The sequence below is a fragment of the Lepus europaeus genome, chromosome 4, assembly GCF_033115175.1.
Source record: "Lepus europaeus isolate LE1 chromosome 4, mLepTim1.pri, whole genome shotgun sequence".
Lineage (NCBI taxonomy): Eukaryota > Metazoa > Chordata > Mammalia > Lagomorpha > Leporidae > Lepus > Lepus europaeus.
This window is the reverse complement of record NC_084830.1, coordinates 76996481-77020050: the sequence shown is the minus strand read 5'-3', so window position 1 is coordinate 77020050 and position 23570 is coordinate 76996481. Positions and strand designations below refer to the sequence as shown.

Here is a 23570-nt window from a genome sequence, read left to right as displayed (position 1 = left end):
CAAGTTTGAAATAAACATTTATCATTTTAATTGGAAATGTAGATAACTTTTAAAAAGTTAAAAGCTAACTTTTATCAGAGTTTCCTCCAAGCCATGCGCAGTTCTAGGTAATTGACACTTATTAACTCATTTATTTCTGTCATACGGAAACCATCGGGTCCAGCTGGCCTCAGTGGTGAATTCTACTGAACATACCAATACCAGTACGAACTACACTCAAACTCTTCCAGAAAATTGGAGAAGGAGTATTTCCCAATTCATTCCATATCATCCATTCATTCAATATCATCCTGATGCCAACACTGGACAAAGACACTACAGGAAAGAAGACTGCAAGCCAATATGTCTTACAAACATAAAAATGTGCAGAAAAATCTTTGCTAATTAAATCCAATAATATACAAAAAGGATATATATCATGACCAAGTGGGATTTATTCCAACATATACAACTGGTTCAACACTCAAAAATTGATGTAATTAAGTGTACTGAAGAAGCAAACCATGTGATCATCTCAGCAGATGTGGAAAAAGCATTTGATCCAATTCAATGTCAGTGAAAAACTGTCAGCAAACTTGGAAGGGAAGGGAACTTCATTACTCTGATAAAGGCATGAATGAAGAACATATAACAAAGATTTTGTACTGAAAAAAAAAAACTGAACACTTTCCTCCTAAGATTAGGCACAAGGCAAACATGTCTATTATAGGCTTTTGACTAACACCAGTGTAATAAGATAAAAAAGTGAAGGAAAAAGGGCCTCTAAATTGGAAAGGAAGAAATACAACTCTCTGTTCCAGTGTATCATTTTTATTTTTTTTAAGATTTATTTTATTTATTTGAAAGACAAAGTTACAGAGAGAGGTAGAGCCAGTAAGAGAGAATCTTCCATCTGCTACTACTTCACTCCCCAAATAACCTCAAAGGCCAGAGCTAAACTGATCCAAAGCCAGGAGCCAGGAGCTTCTTCTGGGTCTCCCATGCAGGTACAGGGGCCCAAGGACTTGGGCCATCTTCTACTGCTTTCCCAGGCCATAGCAGAGAGCTGGATCAGAAGTGGAGCAGCTGGGACTCGAACCAGTTCCCATATGGGATGCCGGCACTGTAGGCTGGGGCTTTAACCCGCCGCACTATAGTGTTGACCTCGTGTATCTTATTTTTAAAAATATTGATTACACATCATAATATTTTTGATTTTTTTGGGTTAAATAAAATATTCCCTTAAGAATTTATGTTTTCTGTTTCTTTGCAAAATTTTGAATGTGGCTCTCAGAAAATTGAAAATCACACATATTTGTCACTCACATCTTGTTTCTTCAGACATTACAGATGGGAGAGATATGCCAGGGGTAGATTATGTCAGGCCCTAGGGACCTCAGTGAGGTCTTTATCCAGGGGCTATATAACCACTAATAGGATTTAAATAAGGACAGATATGTGAGAAACAGATTTCAAAAGGCCTGAATGAATTCAGAGAAATCCGTTAGCAGAGTGAGGTTGCACAGGACAAGAAGAACTTGTGTTAATGTTTTTGCTGTTTATTGGGAGTGTCACTGTTTATTTCTGGCATGTGAATTATGCCAAGAAGTGTTTAGAAGAAAGCACGATATATTCGTTTTCTAACATTTTCTCAAAGATCTTTATGATGAAGTAAAATTTATATACAATATATTCAAAGGAGTAAACAAAAAACTTTCAACCAGAAGTTTGCAAACTATCTAATGAAAGAAGTGTGACAGTGTTGGCTTCTGCTAAGTGCTTTTCAAATTTATTCGTATCTCTGATGTTCAATTTTGTGAAACCTTTCTTTTTCATTACAGACTGAAAAGTCGTATATCCAAGCTGCCTATTGTCAGATAAAAAACCAATGTGAAAATATTAACAATGTAGACAAAAGGAAAATGTTAACTTTTTGCAGATGTCATAAATCAGGAATCCTACTACCTGAAAGAGAATTCTGGGTTATGTTTTTTTCCAATAACTTTTAAAGTTCTATAGCATCACTGACACTGATTCCTTGGGACTTTTCTAATGCCTCTCATTTCCTGAAATTTCGATGAAAAGTTGGTGCTACTCTCATAAATATTCTAGGACCAGCAGGGATCTATACTCCCTAGCCAGAGAGTACAAAACCTGTCAAAAGAAGGTAACCCAGTTCCTCTGGAGAATCACTCATATGCATTTTAATTTTATTTCAAGATTTTTTTACATCTCGTGTTCTAGGGCTGATTTTCTAATATAGATAGTAACCACTAGCCCCATGTGGCCATTTAAATACATGTCTAAATTAAATAAAACTTAGAATTTAGTTCCTGGGTTGCACTAACTATACATATTCCTAGTATTCAATAGACATGTGGGCTAGAGGCTGACCACCAGATATGGAACTTTTCCATCACTCCAGAAAGTTCTCATGGATAATACTGTCCTAGTGCATGGTGTGGTACAGCTTAGTGGCTGAGGTTAAGGGCTCTGAAGTCAGAAGATAGGTCTCTGAGTTTGCCCCATAGCTCAGCAGACATATAATTCAGGACAACTACTTAACTGTGCCAGCTATAACCAGCTTACTGGAGATAACGAAACCTATTACAGAGAGCTATTATACTAAGTGATTGCTACTCAGAACATCATTATTATAGTTGTTATACTGACATAGTTGTCAAAGTAATTTCAGCATCTCCTTGTCTTGGTGTCTAACAAAGTATCTGTCTGGCCTTTGTCCCAAGTTCCTGGGAGGGAGCCTCTAAATTCTGAATGATAGGTATGTCTTTGTTCTTGGTGGTGGGCCCTGAGAGTTTATGCTACAGAGCTAACCCAGAGTGGGGGCCATGCCTCACAGAAGAGCAACCTTGAGATGAGAGTGTTGGGGCTTTGAGGCATATGACTTTTAGTTCAACCTCTTGGGAAGGTTCAGTCATGTGGTCAGTGATTCAATCAATCACACTCACGTGACAAAACCCCCACAAAAACTCTGGACACCGAAGTGCATGTGAGCCTCACTGGTTAACAGTGCTCTCTGGGTGCATTGTTATGCCAGGAGGGTGACACACCTTGACTCCACTGAGAGAGGACATGGTGGCTTACGTTTGGGAGCCATCCCTAACCTTGTCCTGCGCATGTCTTCTTTTACCTAGCCAAAAGTTGAAAGAGATCAAAAGACTTCTCTTCCTTGTTGTCATCCCTTATTGCCAAATACACTGTTGTGTGCATTCTCAAGTCCTTAGGAATCCATCGCATATCCTTAGACTTCCAGAAGATTGGGAAACTGTTGGAAGAGGGCAGAGTGGTGGAGTTTTGCCCGTTTCTTTTTTCAATATTTATTTATTGTTTGAAAGAGACAAAGAGAGTTTCCTTCACTGGTTCTTTTCCCAAATGCCCAGAATGGCTGATATTAGGAGCCAGGAACCCAATTCAGATTTCCCAGCTTCCTTAATTTCTTTTCTTTTTTAAAATTAATTAATTTATTTGAAAGGCAGAGTTACAGAGAAAGATGAGAGGCAGAGAGAGAAAGAGAGAGAGAGAGAGACTCTTGTATCTGCTGATTCACTCCCCCGAATAGCCACAATGGACAGGGCCAAAGTCGGGAACCACAAGCTCCATTTGGGTCTCCTATGCAGGTGGCTGGAGACTTGGGCCTTCTGTTACTTTCTCAGAAGCATTAGCAGGGAGCTTGATCATAAGTGCAGCAGCAGAGACTTGAACCAACACTTATATGAACTGATGCTCATATGGGATGCTGGTGCTACAGTAAGTGACTTAATCTGCCATGCCATAACACCAGCCCCCCTTAATTTCTTAATGTGTGTCAAAACTACAGGGGTACTTCAAAATGTCATCAAAATGGATTAAAAGAAGTTTATTTGGTGTAAGAATTGAAATCCAAGAATATGAAGGGGTCTTCAAAAAAGTTCATGGAAAAAACATATTTTGAAAAAAACCTATGTATTTCAATGTGGTTTCTATTTATTTATTTATTTATTTATTTCACCAAAACAAAAACTACTGCTGATGGGATTCAAGAATAAGGAGTAAGTAGGGCTTCCAATCAAGGCAGCTTCCTGTGTAATTGCTTCCAACTGGTTTCAAGCCCTGTCCTAATGTATGTGATGAGGATGGAGGTAGGAGTGGAAGAGGTAGTATGCCCCTTCTATATTCATACAGTACAGGCTACCTTCAGGAGGCTAAGTAGATTTCATGTCCCCATAGAGGCTTAGGTCCACTCCAAATCCCAGTCTTAAAATGACTTAAATTCTGATTCAATTCCAGAATTGGTCCTACTTCGTAGACTCTGTGAATGATTCGGGAATGGACTGAAGTTTCCTGGTTCCTCCTTAGAACAAGACATTTTCCTTGTGTCTCACTTCCAGTCCACATGCCCACTCCATAGCTCACTGGTCTCCGAGAGAGGGGACAAGCAAGGCATGCTGGGAAGAGAATGTGGAGGGGAAGGGAACATGAATGATCCACTAGGTACTTAGTCCCATGGGAGTCTTGCCAGCTTACTGTGTGACCTCCAGGCACAGTCCTAGGAAAGCGTGAAAGGCAGAGAAATTGGGGATCCAGTAGACATCAAATAATCCACTTGGGGATTTTCATAGTCAAAATTGAAAATTTTCAGAACATAATGCCCTGTCCCCCAACACACACAAATCTTGCTTCATCAGGTTATAAACTCTGCTCACTTACAGATGAAAGAATTGTGATGTACTGAGGCAAGGTCACTTACTTGCCTTAGTCCATAAAGTGAGGTGGACATAGAGGCTAGAGAGAAGTCTGTAAGATGACTCACTCTGCACCCTCACTGTTTGTCACTGGTCCCTCAGATTCGGGCCATCTGAGTCATTGGACTTGATTTTCAGAATAACCCAGAGGCCCCTTCCTCCTTTGCTTCCTCAGTTCCCTCACTCAGGCCAGGACACTGGGGCCTCTCATCTGGTTCATTGGCAACGGTCTTCAATCTGGCCTCGGGCCAGGTTCCTTTGCTCTCATTGTCCGAGACACCCCTGTGAGATAAATGTAACCAGTGGTGCTGTCACAGAAACAGAAATGTGCTGTGAGAAACTTCTGCAACTTCCTGGTGCTTAATTTATGAAGTGCTGAACACTCTGCAGCTCAGTATTCATGACTGCCAGCTCCAGTTCCACACGTTTGGGGATTCTTGTACATCTGCGCCTCTGTAGCTCTGTTCTGGGCCTTCCTCTCTGTGTCCCCCTAGCTGTCCAACTCTCCAGTACTTCTAATTGCACAGTGAGTCAATCAAATGCTAACCCCACCCATGAAGTTTTCCTGACTCCTCCTACTGTGCAATTTTGCTACTTTTGATCATATTGTGTCTGCCAGCTCTTATCTCTACTGTTAGCCAGAGTTTCGAAGGACAATGACCTATGTTTTGTTCATAATTTAGTGCCTGGAGCCTCGCACGATGGAGACACATGATAAATACTCAAGGAATGCTTTATGAAGGAATGAATTCCTTCTGTGTGAACAGGTTCTGCTCCACTGTACAGTCACACAGCACATAATGAAGCTTCAGTCAAAGTCCGGCTGCATATAGGACAGTAACCTCTTATGATTACATTCCCTAGTTGGTACCGTAGCCATCGAAGTATCCAGCTCAGAGCGTGACTCACCTTTGTGGTGATACCGGTGCAAACAAATGAACACTAATGTGTATGTCTACATCTGAGTTTTTAACAGAAGTTTAAAAAGTTAAAAAAAAAAAAACAACTTGAGGCCAGCACCTTGGCTCACTAGGCTAATCCTCTGCCTACAGCGCCAGTACCTTGGGTTCTAGTCCTGCTTGGGGTCCCAGTTGCTTCTTTTCCAGGCCAGCTCTCTGCTGTGGCCCGGGAGGGTAGTGGAGGATGGCCCAAATGCTTGGGCCCTGTACCTACATGGGAGACCAGGAGGAAGCACCTGGCTCCTGGCTTCGGATTGGTGCAGCACGCCAGCTGTAGCAGCCACTTAGGGGGTGAACCAACGGAAAAGGAAGACCTTTGTCTCTCTCTCTCATTGTCTAACTCTGCCTATCAAAAAAAAAAAAAAAAAAAAAAAAAACTTGAATAGGAAAAATGCTTACAGAATATCAGGAAAGAAAACTTTGTACAGCATTACAATATGTTTGTGTTTTATGTTAAATATCATTACAAAAAGGTCAAAATTTTAAAAATTTAAAATTTTTCCTAGGAAATATCTCACATACTATGCTCAGACTTCCGTAACCACTACAACGATAAACTCAATTAATTGCCTAGGTTAGATGAAATGAATGAACCAAGTTTAAAAAAAAAAAATACCTCGAATTTTCTTCCTTGTTTGTAGTTGTTAAATCAGTAGAGAAAGGAATCAGAAAATTCTCCAAAGATCCTCAAAATGTTTGTGAATATATATAACTTATTATTAGTTAAATGGAGCTTATTAGAGTATCAGTAAGCTCTCAGGGCACACAACGCTAAGACTACACAGAATAGTCACACCGACCTACCAGCAGAGGTGCTCCGGGGATCACTGAAAAAAGGTGTTCACTGTTCAAGGTTTTTGAAATCAAGGAGAAATAAGATGAAAAGTCTGCACACAAAAACAGATACACATTTCCTCATTGCTTTTAATATGTTGTAACATTTTAAAATACACTTCTCCTAATTAAACAGTTGTTTCACAAAACCCTGGAAAATGTTAGTATTGATGCTTATGAATTAAGAACCCATCAAAAGTATCAGATATAACCATGGAAAATATTGATTCTTTAAAAAAAAAAACACCTTGGAAAAAGGCAAAAGTGCAAAGGAGTAAAGGTATTTCCACAGGTAAAACACAGGGACACAGGACTGCATTTTTGCTTCAGTTGTCAAAGGCCCTAATTTGAGACCCCTGATGTGTGGCTAAATGAACACATGTCTGCGATCCCGTGTGATTATTGCTGCAAACTAAGTTTATAGTTTTAAAAGCTACCCAAATTTTCGTGTATTTTCAGGTATGTGTAGGGGTGGAAAATACAGGATGAAAGTGGGTTAGGGAGGAGGGAAAGCAACATGGAAGGAAAAAAGAGCACACTAGAGTCTTATGTCACAACCTCTTGAACCATCAGATCATCAGTGTTTGAAAGTTTGCCTTTGTTTAAGTTTTTGAGCATCTTTGTGTTGAAGTCAGCTTTTACGATGGGTTTTTCCCAGACCACCACCAGGACAAAGGTGAACATTAAGCCAGTCTGAATATTGCCCTATGAAGCTAGGATCACGGTTTTCTACACCTGTTTGTCTGTTTCCACCTGTGAGGCTCCTTGTGGTGACTCGCTTCATAGATTCTCAAGATGGCGATGGCGTTTGTGGTCCAGTTAGATTCTCAGCCCTTGTTCTGCCCCTTCCTGGAGAAGCCTGTCACCAGGGTCTGACCGAGCACTCACGGAGAGCTTGGCTCAGGAACCAGGCATGCACACTTGCACTTGTTGACAACTGTCAGCTTCCACCTCCTTCTCCTCACAATCCCCCCGTCCCTGTCTAAATGGGGTTTGTAATCCTCCTTCCCACCCACTCTCTTCACTCCCTGGGGTAAGAATGTTGACTCCTGCTCTCTGTCACCTGTCAGAATCCATCCTCCTGTCACTGGCTTATATGGACAAGTCAGCTCACGGTCACGTGACCCTGGGCTGCTAAAAACAGCTCGGGCACCCACTGTGAACCAGGGCCTGAAACAATGTCCTCCACGGAGAGAAACGTAAAGGACACTTGATCATACAATCCTTGGAATTATTTCTAGGAAACACTTTTAGAAGCCGTTCGGAGCACCCTTCCCCTGGCAGAACTCAGACGGCCAGGAGATGAGCGCATCTCTGAATTACAAGTCTTTTTCCAAAGAGCAGCAGACCATGGATAACCTGGAGAAGCAACTTATCTGCCCCATCTGCTTGGAGATGTTCACCAAGCCCGTGGTCATCCTCCCCTGCCAGCATAACCTGTGTAGGAAATGTGCCAGTGATATTTTCCAGGTAGGTTTGTTTGGAATTTGGGGGGGGGGGAGGGGTTGTGTGGAAAAGATTCCCTCCTCTCCCAAAGGAGTGCTTAACATGAGCTGAATCCCTGTAGGAAACTTCATAAGGCTACATTTATTCTCGGGAAAACTTTATTTGGAGGATTTGCTTTGTGCTTTGCTGTCAACTTCCTTCTTATTCCAAAATCTAGTTTGGTTTTACTGCTAAGAATCAGCATCCATGTGTTATTTTTTTTCAAAGAAAGCCAAACTGTTGAATCTGTGTCAAAAAGAAAATGAATTACTGCTCAAATCATGAACGTTGGAGTTTCTGGCAGGAAGTTTGGGTTGTGGAAACACTGGATGGGAAAGCATCTCAGGCTCACGACGGGGCCTGTGTTTCACGGTCACTTGCTGATATTGCCATGAGGGATTATCTCATGGCAAACTCAAAGTACAAATTCATGCTGTTTGTAGTCCAAGAGAGTGAAAGAAGCCTCAGAAAAATCTCTGTGTGGCACTAATCATTTCTTGTTTTCTTGTTTGGCAAGAACAGGCCTCCAACCCGTACTTGCCCACAAGAGGAGGCACAACTGTGGCGTCTGGGGGCCGATTCCGATGCCCATCCTGTAGGCACGAAGTAGTTTTGGACAGACATGGAGTCTATGGGCTTCAGAGGAACCTGCTGGTGGAAAACATCATTGACATCTACAAGCAGGAGTCTACCAGGTAGTACTGCTGTGTCAAGCCCACTTTGAGGCTTGTTTTGTTTGTTTATTACACTGAATGATTGTTTACCAATCATAGACTAATGTTTTTCACTGGAAAATATTTTCCAAGTCAGTCCTTCCCAGTGGGACCGAGATCACCCAAAGGAGGAGAGAAGGAAGCTGGTGTTAGAGCCTTTGTGTCAATTTAGGATCCATTACCATTAATCCTTTCTAGATGGTGATGTTGAGAGAGGTATAATATTATGTCCCACCTTGATGCCTCTCATTACATACATTTTAGACAGTTCCTTTGTAGCACCAAATGCTATCTAGCAGAAAAATTCTAGCACAAAGCCTTACATAAAATGAACATACATGGCATCATCTAAAACGGCCCCGTTCCTTGTTCAGACAGTCTTGCCTTAAAATGACTGGATAATAATAATAAAAACAAAATCCTTTAACACAGTTTATCACTGTATTGATTTCCTGGGATGTTGTAAAGCCAGGAATAGTCCTTGCTTTAATGGACTTAATTTTGGAGATCTGAAGAAAAAAAAAGGTTGGAGTTCAGATTGTATTTTCCTGTTTCTTAGACTGTATTTACTTACTCTCTTAGCATCCACTTGTTGATTGACTGATACATACTATACATATACACATAAGTATATACATTCATTCACTTCAAAAAAGACTCCTTATTCATCAAACCAATTGGCTATAGAGTTCCTTTCCTAGAGGCAACACTGCGGGAGCTATTCCTAGAAGGCATGACATAAAGAGCTCTTTTTCAATTATGCACAGGTCAGTCCAGTCCACAAAGCTTGGTGGCAGCATTGAGACCACCTAGCAATGGCCTCATTGTGATTCTTGTTAAGGGACAAGTATTGATGGAACATCTGCAGGGCTCTAAGAGCCTTGAGCTCTTCGGAGGAAAGCTGTTCTATAAATCTAACATAATTGCTGTAATTATTATGGATATCACTTTCTGCCCAAGATTCAAAACTAAATTAGATAGTATCAGGATATGGGACTGGAGAAGAAAAACTGATGGCATACTTGCAGAGTTTGTAGCCAGCTCCTTCCCTTGCTCCCAAAGTTTCTTGCCAAGAAGCAAAGTACTACTTTTGTCCTGTTTCCTCATAGATCTGATCTCATTCTATTTCATTACTTTAAAATGCAAATGCACATACTAACTCTTAGAAAAAATGAAGCAGCCAATTAATAACCAACCAATTATCCAAGGAGTTTATCTGAAAACTGTTTCAGTACCTCCTACAGTGCCTTGCACAGAATAATTGCTCCGTAAATGCCTACTGATTAAGCAATACCACAAATATTCTGACATGTTCTATTGATGTATTCCAATAATTTTCTGCTTTACTACTTGCATTGTGGGGTAAAATGTGAAAAATAACACTTGTGATAATGCCCAGAGATGTTAAAACTTGTGGCATTTGTAAAACTATAAGATGTAACCTACCTTTAATTATGAAGTCCGCTTAGTACAGCTGCCAAAAATAGTACCAAGGGCTGGGAAGCAAATCACATGAAAGCAAAGAACCAAATTTCCAACAATAAAGCTCATCTCTGAGTAGACTAGGAATGTTTCTGTGAGTGTCAAATTCTTCTTACACTGTTGTTTCTTGAATCTGTGACTTGCCTTTGGGGCATTTTTACTTGGGAGTAAAACCACAAGTTGACCAGAGGACTTGGCCACTGTGGGTGTAAACCCACTTGTTTTCTAAATATTGACAACATTGCCATATCAGAACCCTGAGTCTAGGAGCACATTAGATGACCTTGGAATGACCTTGCATGTACAGAGTGAGATGAGCCCATAAGTCATTAGGATGTGGTGGTGCAAAACAGAGGGGGATGTTAAATACAGACTGGGAGGTACTGGTTAATTCTGACCTCCCACAGAACAGCCAGACCGTAGGTCTCGACAAAACCTAGCTTCTGGTTCTGGAATGCCGCACGGTGCTAGACTAGCCTGTAGTTTGGGGGATAGCAAGAGAAAGTACTAGTTTGGTTAATATATTTTTTAAAGATTTATTTATTTATTTGAAAGTCCGAATTACACAGAGAAAAGGAGAGGAAGAGAGAGAGAGAGAGAGAGGTCTTCCATCTGCTGGGTCACTCCCAAATTGGCTGTAACAGCTGGAGCGTCTCTGAAGCCAGGAGCCGGGAGGTTCTTCTGGGTCTCCCTTGAGGATGCAGGGGCCCAAGGGCTTGGGCCATGTTCTACGGCTTTCCCAGGCCATAGCAGAGAGATGGATAGGAAGTGGAGCAGCTGGGACTAGAACAGGCGCCTATATGGGATGCCAGCACTGCAGGCAGTAGCTTTACCTGCTATGCCACAGTGCTAGCCCCTTGGTTAATATTAATAACATAATAATTAACTTTAAAATATAATAAGTGAAACTATGTGTTATGTGTCAGACATGTTTCATGTTTTACACATGAATCATCTTTAATTCTCACAACAACCTTGTGAGATGGTGATAACTATTAATATCACCTATTGAAAGGTTTTTAATGTTTTAATCAAAATAATTTACATACATGACTTAAAAAATTCAACAGTACCACAAGGCCTCTAGTGATAAGTGTAGTCCCTGCCCCACTCTCTTCACTCCAAGTCTCACTCCCCAGAGTCAACCTCTTTTAATTCCTTCAGCTATTTTTCTATTTATTGACAATGATATGTATATACCTATCATGTCTTGCACCTAGTTCTTGATTTTGCAGTTTTAGACATTGCTGACTTTCCAGCACAGGTGTCTCAGGACTGAGTCCCTCACAAGGCTGACCTTTACACTCTACCAAGGAATTTTCTTAACTCTCCGCCCATTTAAACCCTTGCTTCCTGGATCCTGTGTTTTTTATCTTCATTGATTTACTCTCTTGTTTTTATGGAATACATCCTTAAGTAAACTCCTAAAATGTCCAGCCCCTTCCCTACTCCTGACTTCAGGGTGTTTGGCTCTGCAATTCCAGAACATTCCCAGGTTTCCACCGTGCATGTTAGCTTGCTTTTTGTAGACTTCTTCCCTGCAGACATAAGATACAAGCCAAATAGGTCACTTCCTTTCATCAATATGTCTCAACTTTCCAACATTTGTTGGAGATCTCTCATTCTGCTCACTTTTTGTTCTTTTTCATTTATACTTTTTTATTTCCTCACTCTCACTTAAGTGGGATTTCAGAAAGATAAATAATATAAATGCCAGTGTTCATTCTGTCACAATTAATTAGAAGATCTTTTGCCTTATTTTTATATTTATTTTTAAAATTTTTATTTATTTTCATTTTACTTGAAATAGAGAGAAAGAGAGAGACAGATAGTGATCTCCCTTCCACTGGCTCACTCCCCAACTAGCCACAACTGCTAGAGCTGGACCTGGCCAAAACTAGGAGGTAGCAGGGACCGAAGTCCTTGAGCCATCACCTTCTGCCTCCCAGGGTGCACACTAGCAGGATGCTGGAATCAGAAGCAGAGCCGAGACTCCAAGCCAGGCATTCTGATACGGGACACAGGTGTAACAAGTGATATCATAGTCATGGCACTGAACTGCCACCCAGTGACTTTTTTAGATATGAGTAAAAACTGTGTCTAACAGAGGTTAAGCAGGTTGTCTAAGCCCACAGAGCCACCATATGGAGAAGCTGAGCGGGAGTAAAACTTTAAGGACATATGACCACAGAGGTACTGCCAGAATCACCTCACCAAGGCCAGATGCCCACTCTTCAGGAATCTCCAGAGTGGTCCCAGAAGCCTCAGAGACCAAAAAGAGCAGGCTATATCCTCTTCCATCTGGCCTGCCCTGAACTGCTAAAGACCACTGCCAACATTTGGCACTGAGCCCTGAACCACATCTGTGAGCTAGGGCACTCTCTCCTCATTAAAATATATTTTCATCTTTATTCCACATGCAGTATTTGTCTCTAGTCTATTAAACGTGTAAGTTATTCAGAGGTTTCTATTATATGCCCTTTTTAAATGGGTAGTACCCCTGGGCTGTGTTGCAACCTAAACAAGAAAAATTCAATAAGAAATATGGGAAATAGTTCTCTCTGTAAAACTGTATCATGAAAAATAATTGAACCATAAGCAGAACCAAACACAGAGCCTAATGGCTGTTTCCACAATTTCAGTAACTGCACACACTGCATACATCTGTGCTCTCCATCACTGTCTCTGGTCATAGCAGTTGACGTCCGAGCAGCACATGAGACACAGGCTGCCCTATGGAAGATGAGCCGTGGTGGTACCGCCTGTGCCAGTTTCCGGTAATTGTGCTCCAGGTCCAGCCTCACCACATTGACTACAAGGCAGAGATTTGTGCGAGGAAAAGCTTCAGAGGTGCACCTGCCTTTGGCCAGATGGAGACTGACAAGCCAGTCCCTAGATGACCCCCAGAGGGCTTTGTCATCTCTGAATTCGGTGTTCAGGTTGTCTGGTCTCTTCCTTTGCCATTCCTGAATGCTAAAGTAACCCCAGACTTTCCCATATTTCCTGTGTCTGGGTGGTGTTAGATCAGAGCACTGGAAATACTATCCATTAATTAGGCAAATTTCCTTTAAATTTCCCACTGGTTCTATCAACAAACACTGAATACTGAGTCTCTCACCCCCACCATGTGAGGTACTGTTCTGCAGACTGGGGAGCCAGCAGAAAAGAAGACAGCTCATGGCCTCTGCCTTCATGGAGCTCAAGAGCTCACATTCTAGTCAAGGAAACAGATCCAGAAGGGGGCATCTCCATTTTCTCAATTGTGGGTCTTACCTTGTTTATCTGAGTTCCAAGCGAATGGCCAAGAGAGAAGGTCATAGGTTTCATGGAAAGCATATTACTACAAAACAGAAATTTCTTTTGCAAAAATCAGATTCTAAAATCTTGCAACTGGAAATCTATGCAGTTTGCTTAGTAGCCTCAGGGCTTCTCTCAATGGTTAACTCAATCTCAAGTATTTGACTTCTTTCTAGAGCCTTTTGGAGAGAGGTACATCAGCAAGTCCTCTCTGCCTTTCACTGAGTTAGATGCTGCAGCTACAAACCACACACACATCAGTGTTAGTGGGGTTCAAACATTTGCATTTGTGGCTCACAGTAGAAAGCATATTTTACACTATGGTAGGTATATGAATAGGTCTGTATTGAATACATCTGTTGTTTCAGGTGTATAGTCACATGTATATGTGCATGAAGTACTTCAAAAAGTTTATGGAAGATTCAATTAAAGCTAAATTTATTTTGGTGCAAAAAATATTGAAACTGCATGCGAGAAGTCTTCAAAAAGCTTATGGAAAATGTACATTGTGAAGAAACTGTGTATGGATTTCAAAACATTTCGCACCAGAATAAACTTATCTTTGAATCTCATTTTTCCAGGTAAAAGAGATCTATTTTTTCATTTTAAAGAGCTAGACAGAGAGAATGAGAGACTCCATTTGCTTATTCACTTCCCAGATGACTGCAATGGCTGGTCCCGGGCCAGGCCAAAGCCAGGAGCTAAGAGCTTCTTTCAGGTCTCCCACGTGGGTAACAGGGCAGTCCAAGCACTTGGGCTCTCTTTCCCAGGCCATTAACAAGGAGTTGGATTGGAAGTGGAGCAGCTGGGACAGGAATCAGTGCTGATATGGGATACAGGTGGTGGCTTTACCGGCTATGCTTGAACACTTGCCCTTTCCATAAACTTTTTGAAGTCTCTTCATGCACATATACACACATGCACATATGCATTATATCAATACTCATTCTTACTGCATGCAATTTATAATATTTCACAGTAATTCTTACTACATGTAATTCACAATATTTATAATCCCATTTTATTTTGATTTTTAACAATACTAGTTATAACCGCTAAACTGGTTTTATGGTCTATAATAATAGATTTCATGACCCATAGGCTGGCGCCGCGGCTCAATAGGCTAATCCTCTGCCTGCGGTGCTGGCACACGGGGTTCTAGTCCTGGTCGGGGCACCAGATTCTGTCCCGGTTGCCCCTCTTCCAGTCCAGCTCTCTGCTGTGGCCCAGGAGTGCAGTGGCGGATGGCCCAAGTGTTTGGGCCCTGCACCCACATAGGAGACCAGGAGAAGCACCTGGCTCCTGCCTTCAGATCAGTGCAGTGCGCCAGCCACTGAAGGGTGAACCAATGGCAAAGGAAGACCTTTCTCTCTGTCTCTCTCTCACTGTCCACTCTGCCTGTCAAAAAAATAAAGATAAAATAAATAAATAAATTTCATGACCCATAAAAACCAGTAGTTTAAAAATGGACCTCAATAGCACCTTAAAAAAGGTCTCAAATCTAAGATGTTTCTAAGTAATTCTAGAAATCTGAGGACAGCTTTTGGATCTGGATTTGAGGTTTTTCAATAATTACTACTGAAAACTGTTAACAGCCTCCATCTTTAGAGAGAATATGTTGAAAGTGCTGGGTTTAGCATAAGGAGATCATATTCACTCCTTCCTCTTCCACAGAGCAACCTCCAGCCAGCACCTGGTCCTACCTCAACCATGAGAACAGATCCCGGTTCCCCTAGCCACAGTTATCCTCCCTTCTTTATGTGGAGCCTCTCCTGGGGCTAGAGGGCTGTGGTTGAGCTCCTCTGAAAAGTTGGTACAAAATCGAGATTTAGCTTAACAGAACACCTCCCCTCTTGATTTTTAAAACTGGATTTCAGAGGGAGAAAGAGAGCGAGCATGTGCTTCTATTGCTGGTTCATTTCCCAAATATCTAACAGGTGTTAGGGAGCCAGGAATTCAATCCAAGTCTCAGCACATGGAAGGCAGGAAGCTAACTTCAGAGCCATCACTGCTGCCTCTCAGGGTCTCCATTAGCAAGAAGCTAGAATACGGAGCTAGAGATGGGATGAAACCTAGGTACTCAGGCTGTGTGGCTTGGGCATCTTAACTGCTAGGCAAACTCCCCTTCTTTGCTTATAATGGGAAAGTGTCTCCTGAGAATCGTGTGCTTGCCCGGAGCCCAGTGTTCAACTTTCAGGAGTTTCTCTAGCCAATTTTTCTTTTTCTTTTCTTCTTCTTCTTCTTCTTCTTTTTTTTTTTTTTAAGATTTGTTTATTTATACGAAAGCCAGTGTGTGTGTGTGTGTGTGTGTGTGTGTGTGTGTGAGAGAGAGAGAGAGAGAGAGAGAGGGAGGGAGAGAGAGAGAGAGGCAGAGACAGAGAGAGATATTTTCCATCTGCTGGTTTACTTCCCAAATAGCCGCAATGACCAGAGCTGGGCTGGTCCAAAGCCAGGAGCCAGGAAGGAAGAAGTACTTGGGAGCAGGGGGTCCAAGGACTTGGGCTATCTTCCACTGCTTTCCTAGTCCATAGCAGAGAGCTGGACAGGAAGTAGAGCAGTGGGGACGCAACCTGGTGTCCATATGGGATGCTGCTGGCAGCTTTTTCCACCATAACCAGCACCCCCCCCTTTAGCCAGTTTTAAAACCTTGAATAACTTGAAATCAGCTATGATGGAAATATTCAGACCTCGGGAATTGGCATATGCTGCAATCAGAGCCTTGGCATCCCACCCCTGCCACAGCAGTTGTTAGAGATTTGTCAGCACCCCATTACTAAGAAGCCAAATTTGGTGGGTTCTGCGTACAAGAAGGACTCCCTAGGAGTTGTCCAGGACAAGGTCACTGGGGTACAGGGAGAAGCTAGGCTTTGCAAAGTGGCCTAAACTCTCCACTCTGCCCCAGCCGGAGTTGATGGACATTTATCTGCCTACCTACTCCACCCAGGCCAGAAAAGAAGTCTGACCAGCCCATGTGCGAGGAGCACGAAGAGGAGCGCATCAACATCTACTGTCTCAACTGCGAAGTGCCCACCTGCTCCCTGTGTAAGGTGTTCGGCGCACACAAGGATTGTCAGGTGGCTCCGCTCACGCACGTGTTCCAGAGGCAGAAGGTAACAGTGCTGCTCTGGCCTCTGCTTAAAATTCTTTGATGGAATATGCTATTCTCAGTGGCTTATAGTTCAGTGTTCTTAGTGTTTTCAGAATCACGCTCTCTGTTAAGAATGTGAGCGGAACTGTGGAATCTCTTTTCACACTAATGCATTCACATATTAATGTTCGCTTGTGCTATCAGGAGGTTCACCAGTTTCCCAAGCATCATTGTTACTCCTTAGGGACTGCATGCACCCTAATCTAAGAACTCAGGAGGACAGTCCTACAATGAATCCACAGTCAGGGGAGATTGGGAAGTCCCTACGATCCTGAGTCCCTTTTTTCTCTTCATTAGTCTGAGCTCAGTGATGGCATCGCCGTCCTTGTGGGAAGCAATGATCGGGTTCAGGGAGTGATCAGCCAGCTGGAGGACACCTGTAAAACCATTGAGGTAAGTCGAGGGACTCCCAGGTGTCCAAACCAAGCCTGCAATCCTGGGGCTTTGTGGCTTTCTCAGTGCCACACCAGGATCCCTAGTCTGACATTTCTCTCTTGTCTCCTTCCTGATGCGTGTCTGAAACATTCACTCCCTGGCATGAAAAGAGAAGTTTCCAGGAGTCAATGAGGCAGCTTTTACCATAAGTAGCAGGATTGTCATTGCATATGTTTTTCTTTGGTCAAGTGCTTTAGAAGGATTAGCTACAGGAAATAAACTCCCAGCAATGGAAATGAGTGTCTGTTGAAGTGTTGCTGTTACAGCCAACTTTATTGGGGGAGACTCAAAAGATCTTAATATAAGCTAGTCGGTGTTTAGAAAGTCACGTGCAGGTGAGGTGTGCACTGCACATCTGTGCTCTGATAGCAGAGCTGTGAAAGAGCTGGCAGGAGCAGACAGATCTGCCTGGCAGTGATTAGGGAATGGGTCAGTAGCAGGGAGCTCATAGAGGCCGAGTTCTGGATCGTTCATCTCTGCCCTGTGCCTGACCCAGTGCCTGGCACATATTAAACACTCAATAAAAACACAGTGAATGAATAGATGAATGGCTGGCTATTTAGTATGGCATCTAAGAATCCTACCAAGGGCTGGTGTTGTGGCATAGCAAGTAAAGCCACTACCTGCGATGCTGGCATCCCATATGGGCACTGCTTTGGGTCCTGGCTGTTCAGCTTCTGATCCAGCCCCCTGCCAATGGCCTGTAAAAGCAGTGGAGGACAACCCAAGTGCTTGGGCCCCTACATCCATGTGGGAGATCCAGTAGAAGCGCCTGGTTCCTGGTTATGGCCTGGCCCAGCCCTGGCCGTTGTAGCCATTTGGGGAGTGAACCAGCAGATGGGAGATCTTTCTCTCTCTCTCTCTCTCTGTTAAGTCTGCCTTTAAAATAAATAAAATAAAGCTTTTTTTAAAAAATAAAATCCTGGCCAGCGCTGCAGCTCAATAGGCTAATCCTCCACCTGAGGCACCGGCACCCTGGGTTCTAGTCCTGGTCGGGGCGCTGGATTCTGTCCTGGTTGCCCCTCTTCCAGGCCAGCTCTCTGCTGTGGCCCAGGAGTGCAGTGGAGGATGGCCCAAGTGCTTGGGCCCTGCACCTGCGTAGGAGACCAGGAGGAAGCACCTGGCTCCTGGCTTCGGATCAGCACGGTGCGCCGGCCGCAGCGTGCCGACTGTAGTGGCCATTTGGGGGGTAAACCAACGGAAAAGGAAGACCTTTCTTTCTGTCTCTCTCTCTCACTGTCTAACTCTGCCTGTCAAAAATAAATAAATAAATAAATAATAAAATCCTAGCAAATATATTATACAAAATTAAAAGCTATTGTGACTGGCATTTTTTTATTTTATATTTATTTATTTACCCTCCAATGGCAGCCGCAGTAGGCACGCTGCGGCCAGCGCACTGTGCTGCACTTGGGCCATCCTCCACTGCACTCCCTGGCCACAGCAGAGAGCTGGCCTGGAAGAGGGGCAACCAGGACAGAATCGGTGCCCCGACCGGGACTAGAACCCAGTGTGCCGGCGCTACAAGGCGGAGGATTAGCCTAGTGAGCCGCGGCGCTGGCCTAAAAGGAAGGCCTTTCTCTCTGTCTCTCTCTCTCACTGTCCACTCTGCCTGTCAAAAAAAAAAAAAAAAAAAAGAAAGAAAGAAATATATATAAACTGTAAATACTGAAGGCCACATGTGGCAGCCTAATGAGGTTAGCTATGTGGCAAATATCTTTTCAAGAACTGAAGATTCACAGGCTAGTTAGAGCCATACTACGTAGGTGGCAAGTATGAGACACGGGTTTGATTCTAGGTCTCTGGTTCTGAAACTCAGAGCAATCTGCTAGAAGTCTTCAGAAAGTTTGTGGGGAATGCATATTATAGAAAAGCTATGCAAGGGTTTCAAAAAGTTTTGCCCCAAAATAAACTTCCTATGAATTTCACTTTTCCACAGTCTGTTTGAAGTGACCTCATACTAACCTCTCCCTGCTCTAAACTTCAGGGCTGTTCTTGTCTTTGGATCACAGGTGCAGAGGACTAAGGTGCTGCATTGCTCATGGCACCTTGTCCTCCTCATTGTTACCTGCAAGACCTGTTATTATCCACCCCCATTCCCCACTCCTGTCCTACTCTCCCTAGGTAACCACGGTTGATGTTCTGTTTTGCTGTATTCTCAAAAAAAAAAAGGTATTGTTTTATATGCAAATCTTCTAACTTTATACATGGCCTGCTGGGTTTCTCACAATGCTTCTTACTTTTCTTTAAATGAAGCATTGTATTTGTAAGATACATTTGTATGTCTACAAGTACATCTAGTCTCAGTTTTCTTCTCTGTAAAAATGAGGTAATCATTCTACTCACTTCATAGCATTACTGTGAGGAATTAAACAAGCAGAAACAAAATGCTAAGCCCAGTGCCCGACATGTGGTGAGTCCCCAGTGAGTGCTGGCTGTTCTTATTATTTCATCATTATAAAGGCAAGTTCTATTAAAGTCAAAGGCCATTTCCTAGATGACAGCTTCAAGAACTTGGCTGTAATTATCTCATTTTCAATTTACACATGATTAAACTCGATCTCCTTTCTTCTCCATGCTCATATTCCTAAAGAGATCTGTGATGAATCTGGGAACCATTTTTAGAAGGAAAGTTTTCTCTGGGTGATGAGACCAAAGAGATTCAGAAACGGGCCGCAGGAGCGTCTTTCTTGGAATTCGTTTACAGTAGAGGCCAAGTCCATACAATTTGATCACTGAGCCATGAATCAGCAGTGCAGTAGCAGGCTGAGTCTTAAGCGTATAAATAGGAGTGTGTTGCTTGTGGGCGAGTGAGGTCATCTCTATACGCGTCTCTGGTCTGCTGGGGCCTTTCCCAGAGATCTCTGTTGGGAGGAATGGGCTTTTTTGTCTGGGATGGAGCAGCTGGAGAACACGCCCAAGAGAAAAGCCCTGTGGGTCACAGTGGAGCCTTGAACAGATGCAAACAATCCAGGGTCCCTTCCGGCCACATCAAAGGACACTAAGAGGGTAGGGAAAAATGGAACCACAGATTTCTCTTCCTGGAGGTTGTTTGGGGTGCAGTAGGAAGCAGCTGTTCTTAATTCCTCTGAGACAAAGACAAGCAGGAACAGGTGTGAAGTTAGTCCCGCTGATGGGATTTAGTGCAGATACTGAAGATATTCCATTCTTCCTAGTAATAACGTTTGTCATACGTGACACCCTTTTATCTACGTATTTTCCTAGGTTACTGGAGGAGGTGGGTAACTATTTCCTGTGAACTTTAAGATGAGACTACCAGTTGGAAGTTTTTTTAATTTTCAGATTTATTTTATTTTTTTTGAAAGGCAGAGAGAGAGAAGAGAGAGAGGAAGAGAGACAGACAAACAGTCGGTCAGGCTGGCGCTGTGATTGTAGTGGGCTAAGCCTCCACCTGCAGTGCCAGCATCCCATACTGGCGCCAGTTCAAGTCCTGACTGCTCATCTTCAGACCCAGCTCCCTGCTATGGCCAGGAAAGCAGTGGAAGATGGCCTGTGTGGGAGACTCAGAAGAAACTCCTGGCTCCTGGTTTCAGATTTGCCCATATCTGGCCAATGTGGCCATTTGGGAAGTGAACCAGTGGATAGAAGTTCTGTCTCTCCCTCTGTCTGTAACTCTACCTTTCAAATAAATAACATCTTGAAAAAAAAATGGGGGGGGGGGAGAGAGAGAGAGAGAGAGAGAGAGCGAGCACTCTTCTTCCACCTCCTGGTTCACAATGGCCAAACGGCCACAAAAACCGGGGCTGGACCAGGCCAAAGTCAGCAACCGGGAGACTCCATCTGGGTCCCCCATGTGGGTGACAGGGACTTAAGTACTTCACCATCCTCTGCTGTGTTCCCAGGGGCTTTAGCAGGGAGCTGGATCGGGAGCAGAGCAGCAGGGTCTTGAACCAGCATTGCAGCATCATAGATGGAGGCTTAACCCACTGCACCATGACGCTGGCCCCAAGGCAGGAGTTTTAATAGTGTTCACCCCCTTTTACTTGCTTATTTTACCTCTGGGATTTTTTTCACAAGGAAATAAGATGAAAAATAATAGCAAACATGTATTTATATATGCTTTTAGGATACACACATTCACATATAAGAGAGTAGAATGCACATATGTCCTATATATAGCCTCCTCTACATTCATGGTGGAGGAGAGCAGCAGAACACACAAAAAGTTAAGAGCAGTGAATAGTGAGACTGCAGGTGATTTCCAAGGCCTTCTTTATGGAAGTGCCTATTCCTGTATCTTGTATTTTTATAAAATGAGTCTGAAATTTTGAATAGCCAATAAAATAAAGAATGAATGAATGAATATGACTTGGATAAGTACAGTTCTTTCAGATCAGTTCTGGTGGCTCCTCTGGAGAAGGTCTGACTTTGATTCCTACGTGATGCTCTATCCTTGATGCTATAACCCTTATCAGAGTACCTGGGTTTGCGTCCCAGTTCCACTTCCATCCAGCTTCCTGCTAATGTGTATCCTGGAAGGTACCAGATTATGGCTCAACCTGCCACTCACATGGGAAATCTGGAATGAGTTCCAGGTCTGGCTTCAGTCTGGCTCAGCTACTGTTGCAAGCATTTAGGGGAATAAACCAGTAGATAGAAGGTTGCTCTCTCTCTCTCTCTCTTTCAGGTAAATAAATAAAGTTTAAATTATAAAACAAAAATGTATGCAATTGCTATGAATTTACAGTAATTGTGAAGGCTACTCTGAGAATGATTCTAGTGCCAAAAAAAGGAGTAGCATTTTCCCTCTGTGATGTGAGCTGGAGGCAAGTGAAAGAGATTTAAGTCGGTTTAGTCGTCCTGGCTGAGAGAGGCTCAGCCTAAGACATTCCCTGAGCTCTGGACTGCAAGCTGATGGAGTTTCTGAGTCATCCTAGAGGAGCCTGGCGTGGTCCGTACTCCACTTGCCTTCCTAAGTGTGGAGATGTTCAGGGATAGGCTGGGACTGGGGGAGTGGAGGTGACCACCCAGGAGCTCTCTGCTGGTGGACAGCCATGCTGTGCTTTCATTCCTCGTCCCTAGAAAACGCAACCTCCTTGTTATCATCTTTACTGGTGACACTCACCCTGTGACACTAGACACCTCAGGAGCAGGCTATTAATACTGGCCCTACCGAAGGCAGGCAAGCAGGCTTAGAAATAAATGATCCCATTGGGCCTGGTGCTGTGGTGTAGCTGGTAAAGCTGCTATCTGTAGTGTTGTGTTGGCATTCCATTTGGGTGCCTGCACCCGCATGAAAAGACCCAGAGGAAGCTCCTGGCTCCTAGCATCAGATTGGCACAGCTCCACCCATTGCAGCCAATTGGGTAGTGAACCAGTGGATGGAAGACCCCTCTCTCTCTCTGCCTCTGCCTCTATGTAACTCTATCTTTCAAATAAATAAATACACCTTTTAAAAAAGAAAAGAATGAAATGGGCCAGCGCTGTGGCTTACTTGGCTAATCCTCTGCCTGTGGCGCCGGCATCTATATGGGCACTGAGTTCTAGTCCCGGTTGCCCCTCTTCCAGTCCAGCTCTCTGCTGTGGCCCGGGAAGGCAGTGGAGGATGGCCCAAGTGCTTGGGCCCGCCCCCCTGCACCCCCATGGGAGACCAGGAGGAAGCACCTGGCTCCTGGCTTCGGATCGGCCCAGTGCCAGCTGTGGCGGCCATTTGTGGGGGGTGAACCAACGGAAGGAAGACCTTTCTGTCTGTCTCTCTCTCTCACTGTCTATATCAAAAAAATATTTTGTTGTGACTCAATGTCTGTTGCAGAAAAACTGCTACATGTTGAATAATATTTGATGTTGAGCATTTTCAATACCTGAAAAATGCCAGCTTTCATAAAATCTTTCAATGATTTTGCAATGAGAACAAATCCATTGCATGGGAGATTTTCAATAAGTTCTTGGAAATGTGCATTATGAAAAAGCTATGTGTAAATTTTGATTTTTTTTTGCATCAAGATAAACATCTTTGAATTGCACTTCCCCATAACATTTTTTAAGTACCTCTGTGTTTCCCAAACAGTGATTTTTATCCCCAAATAGCTTTTTCTCATCTCTGAGACATTATCTATGCAGTTACAAATATGAAGTATGAATCTAATAAGAATAGTTCTAATAAGTGCTCACCAGAATTTAAATGTAATATGCTTAAAAGAATGTATTTCAGGTTTTTTCTCTTTTAAAGATTTCTTTATTTATTTGAAAGTCAGAGTTACGCAGAGAGAAAGTGAGGCAAAGAGAGGGAGAGAGAAAGAGAGAGAGAGAGAGATCATCCATCTGCTGGTTCACTCCCCAATTGGCAGCTAGAGCCAGGAGCTTCTTCCAGGTCTCCCACGTGGGTGCAGGGGTCCAAAGATTTGGGCCATCTTCCACTGCTTTCCCAGGCCATAGCAGAGAGCTGGATCAGAAGTGGAGCAGCTGGGACTCAAATTGGTGCCCACATGGGATGCCGGCACTGCAGGCGGCAGCTTTACCCGCTACCCAACACCTT

The 23570-nt window shown here is 43.2% G+C and overlaps 1 protein-coding gene across 4 annotated transcripts in view; it reads left to right on the top strand.

The window, feature by feature from the left end:
• The window catches only part of TRIM55 (tripartite motif containing 55), a 61491-nt gene that overhangs the window by 2882 nt on the left and 35039 nt on the right, over positions 1-23570 (top strand). For 3 of the 4 annotated variants that reach the window (XM_062188420.1, XM_062188417.1, XM_062188419.1), the window contains exons 1-4: positions 7694-7984; positions 8522-8694; positions 16436-16601; positions 16937-17032. In XM_062188420.1, the coding sequence (XP_062044404.1) occupies positions 7817-7984; positions 8522-8694; positions 16436-16601; positions 16937-17032 (603 nt within the window). In that variant the 5' untranslated portion in view covers positions 7694-7816. Of the gene's footprint in view, positions 1-7693; positions 7985-8521; positions 8695-16435; positions 16602-16936; positions 17033-23570 lie in introns of those variants that run through there. The other variant, XM_062188418.1, reaches the window with a different exon arrangement.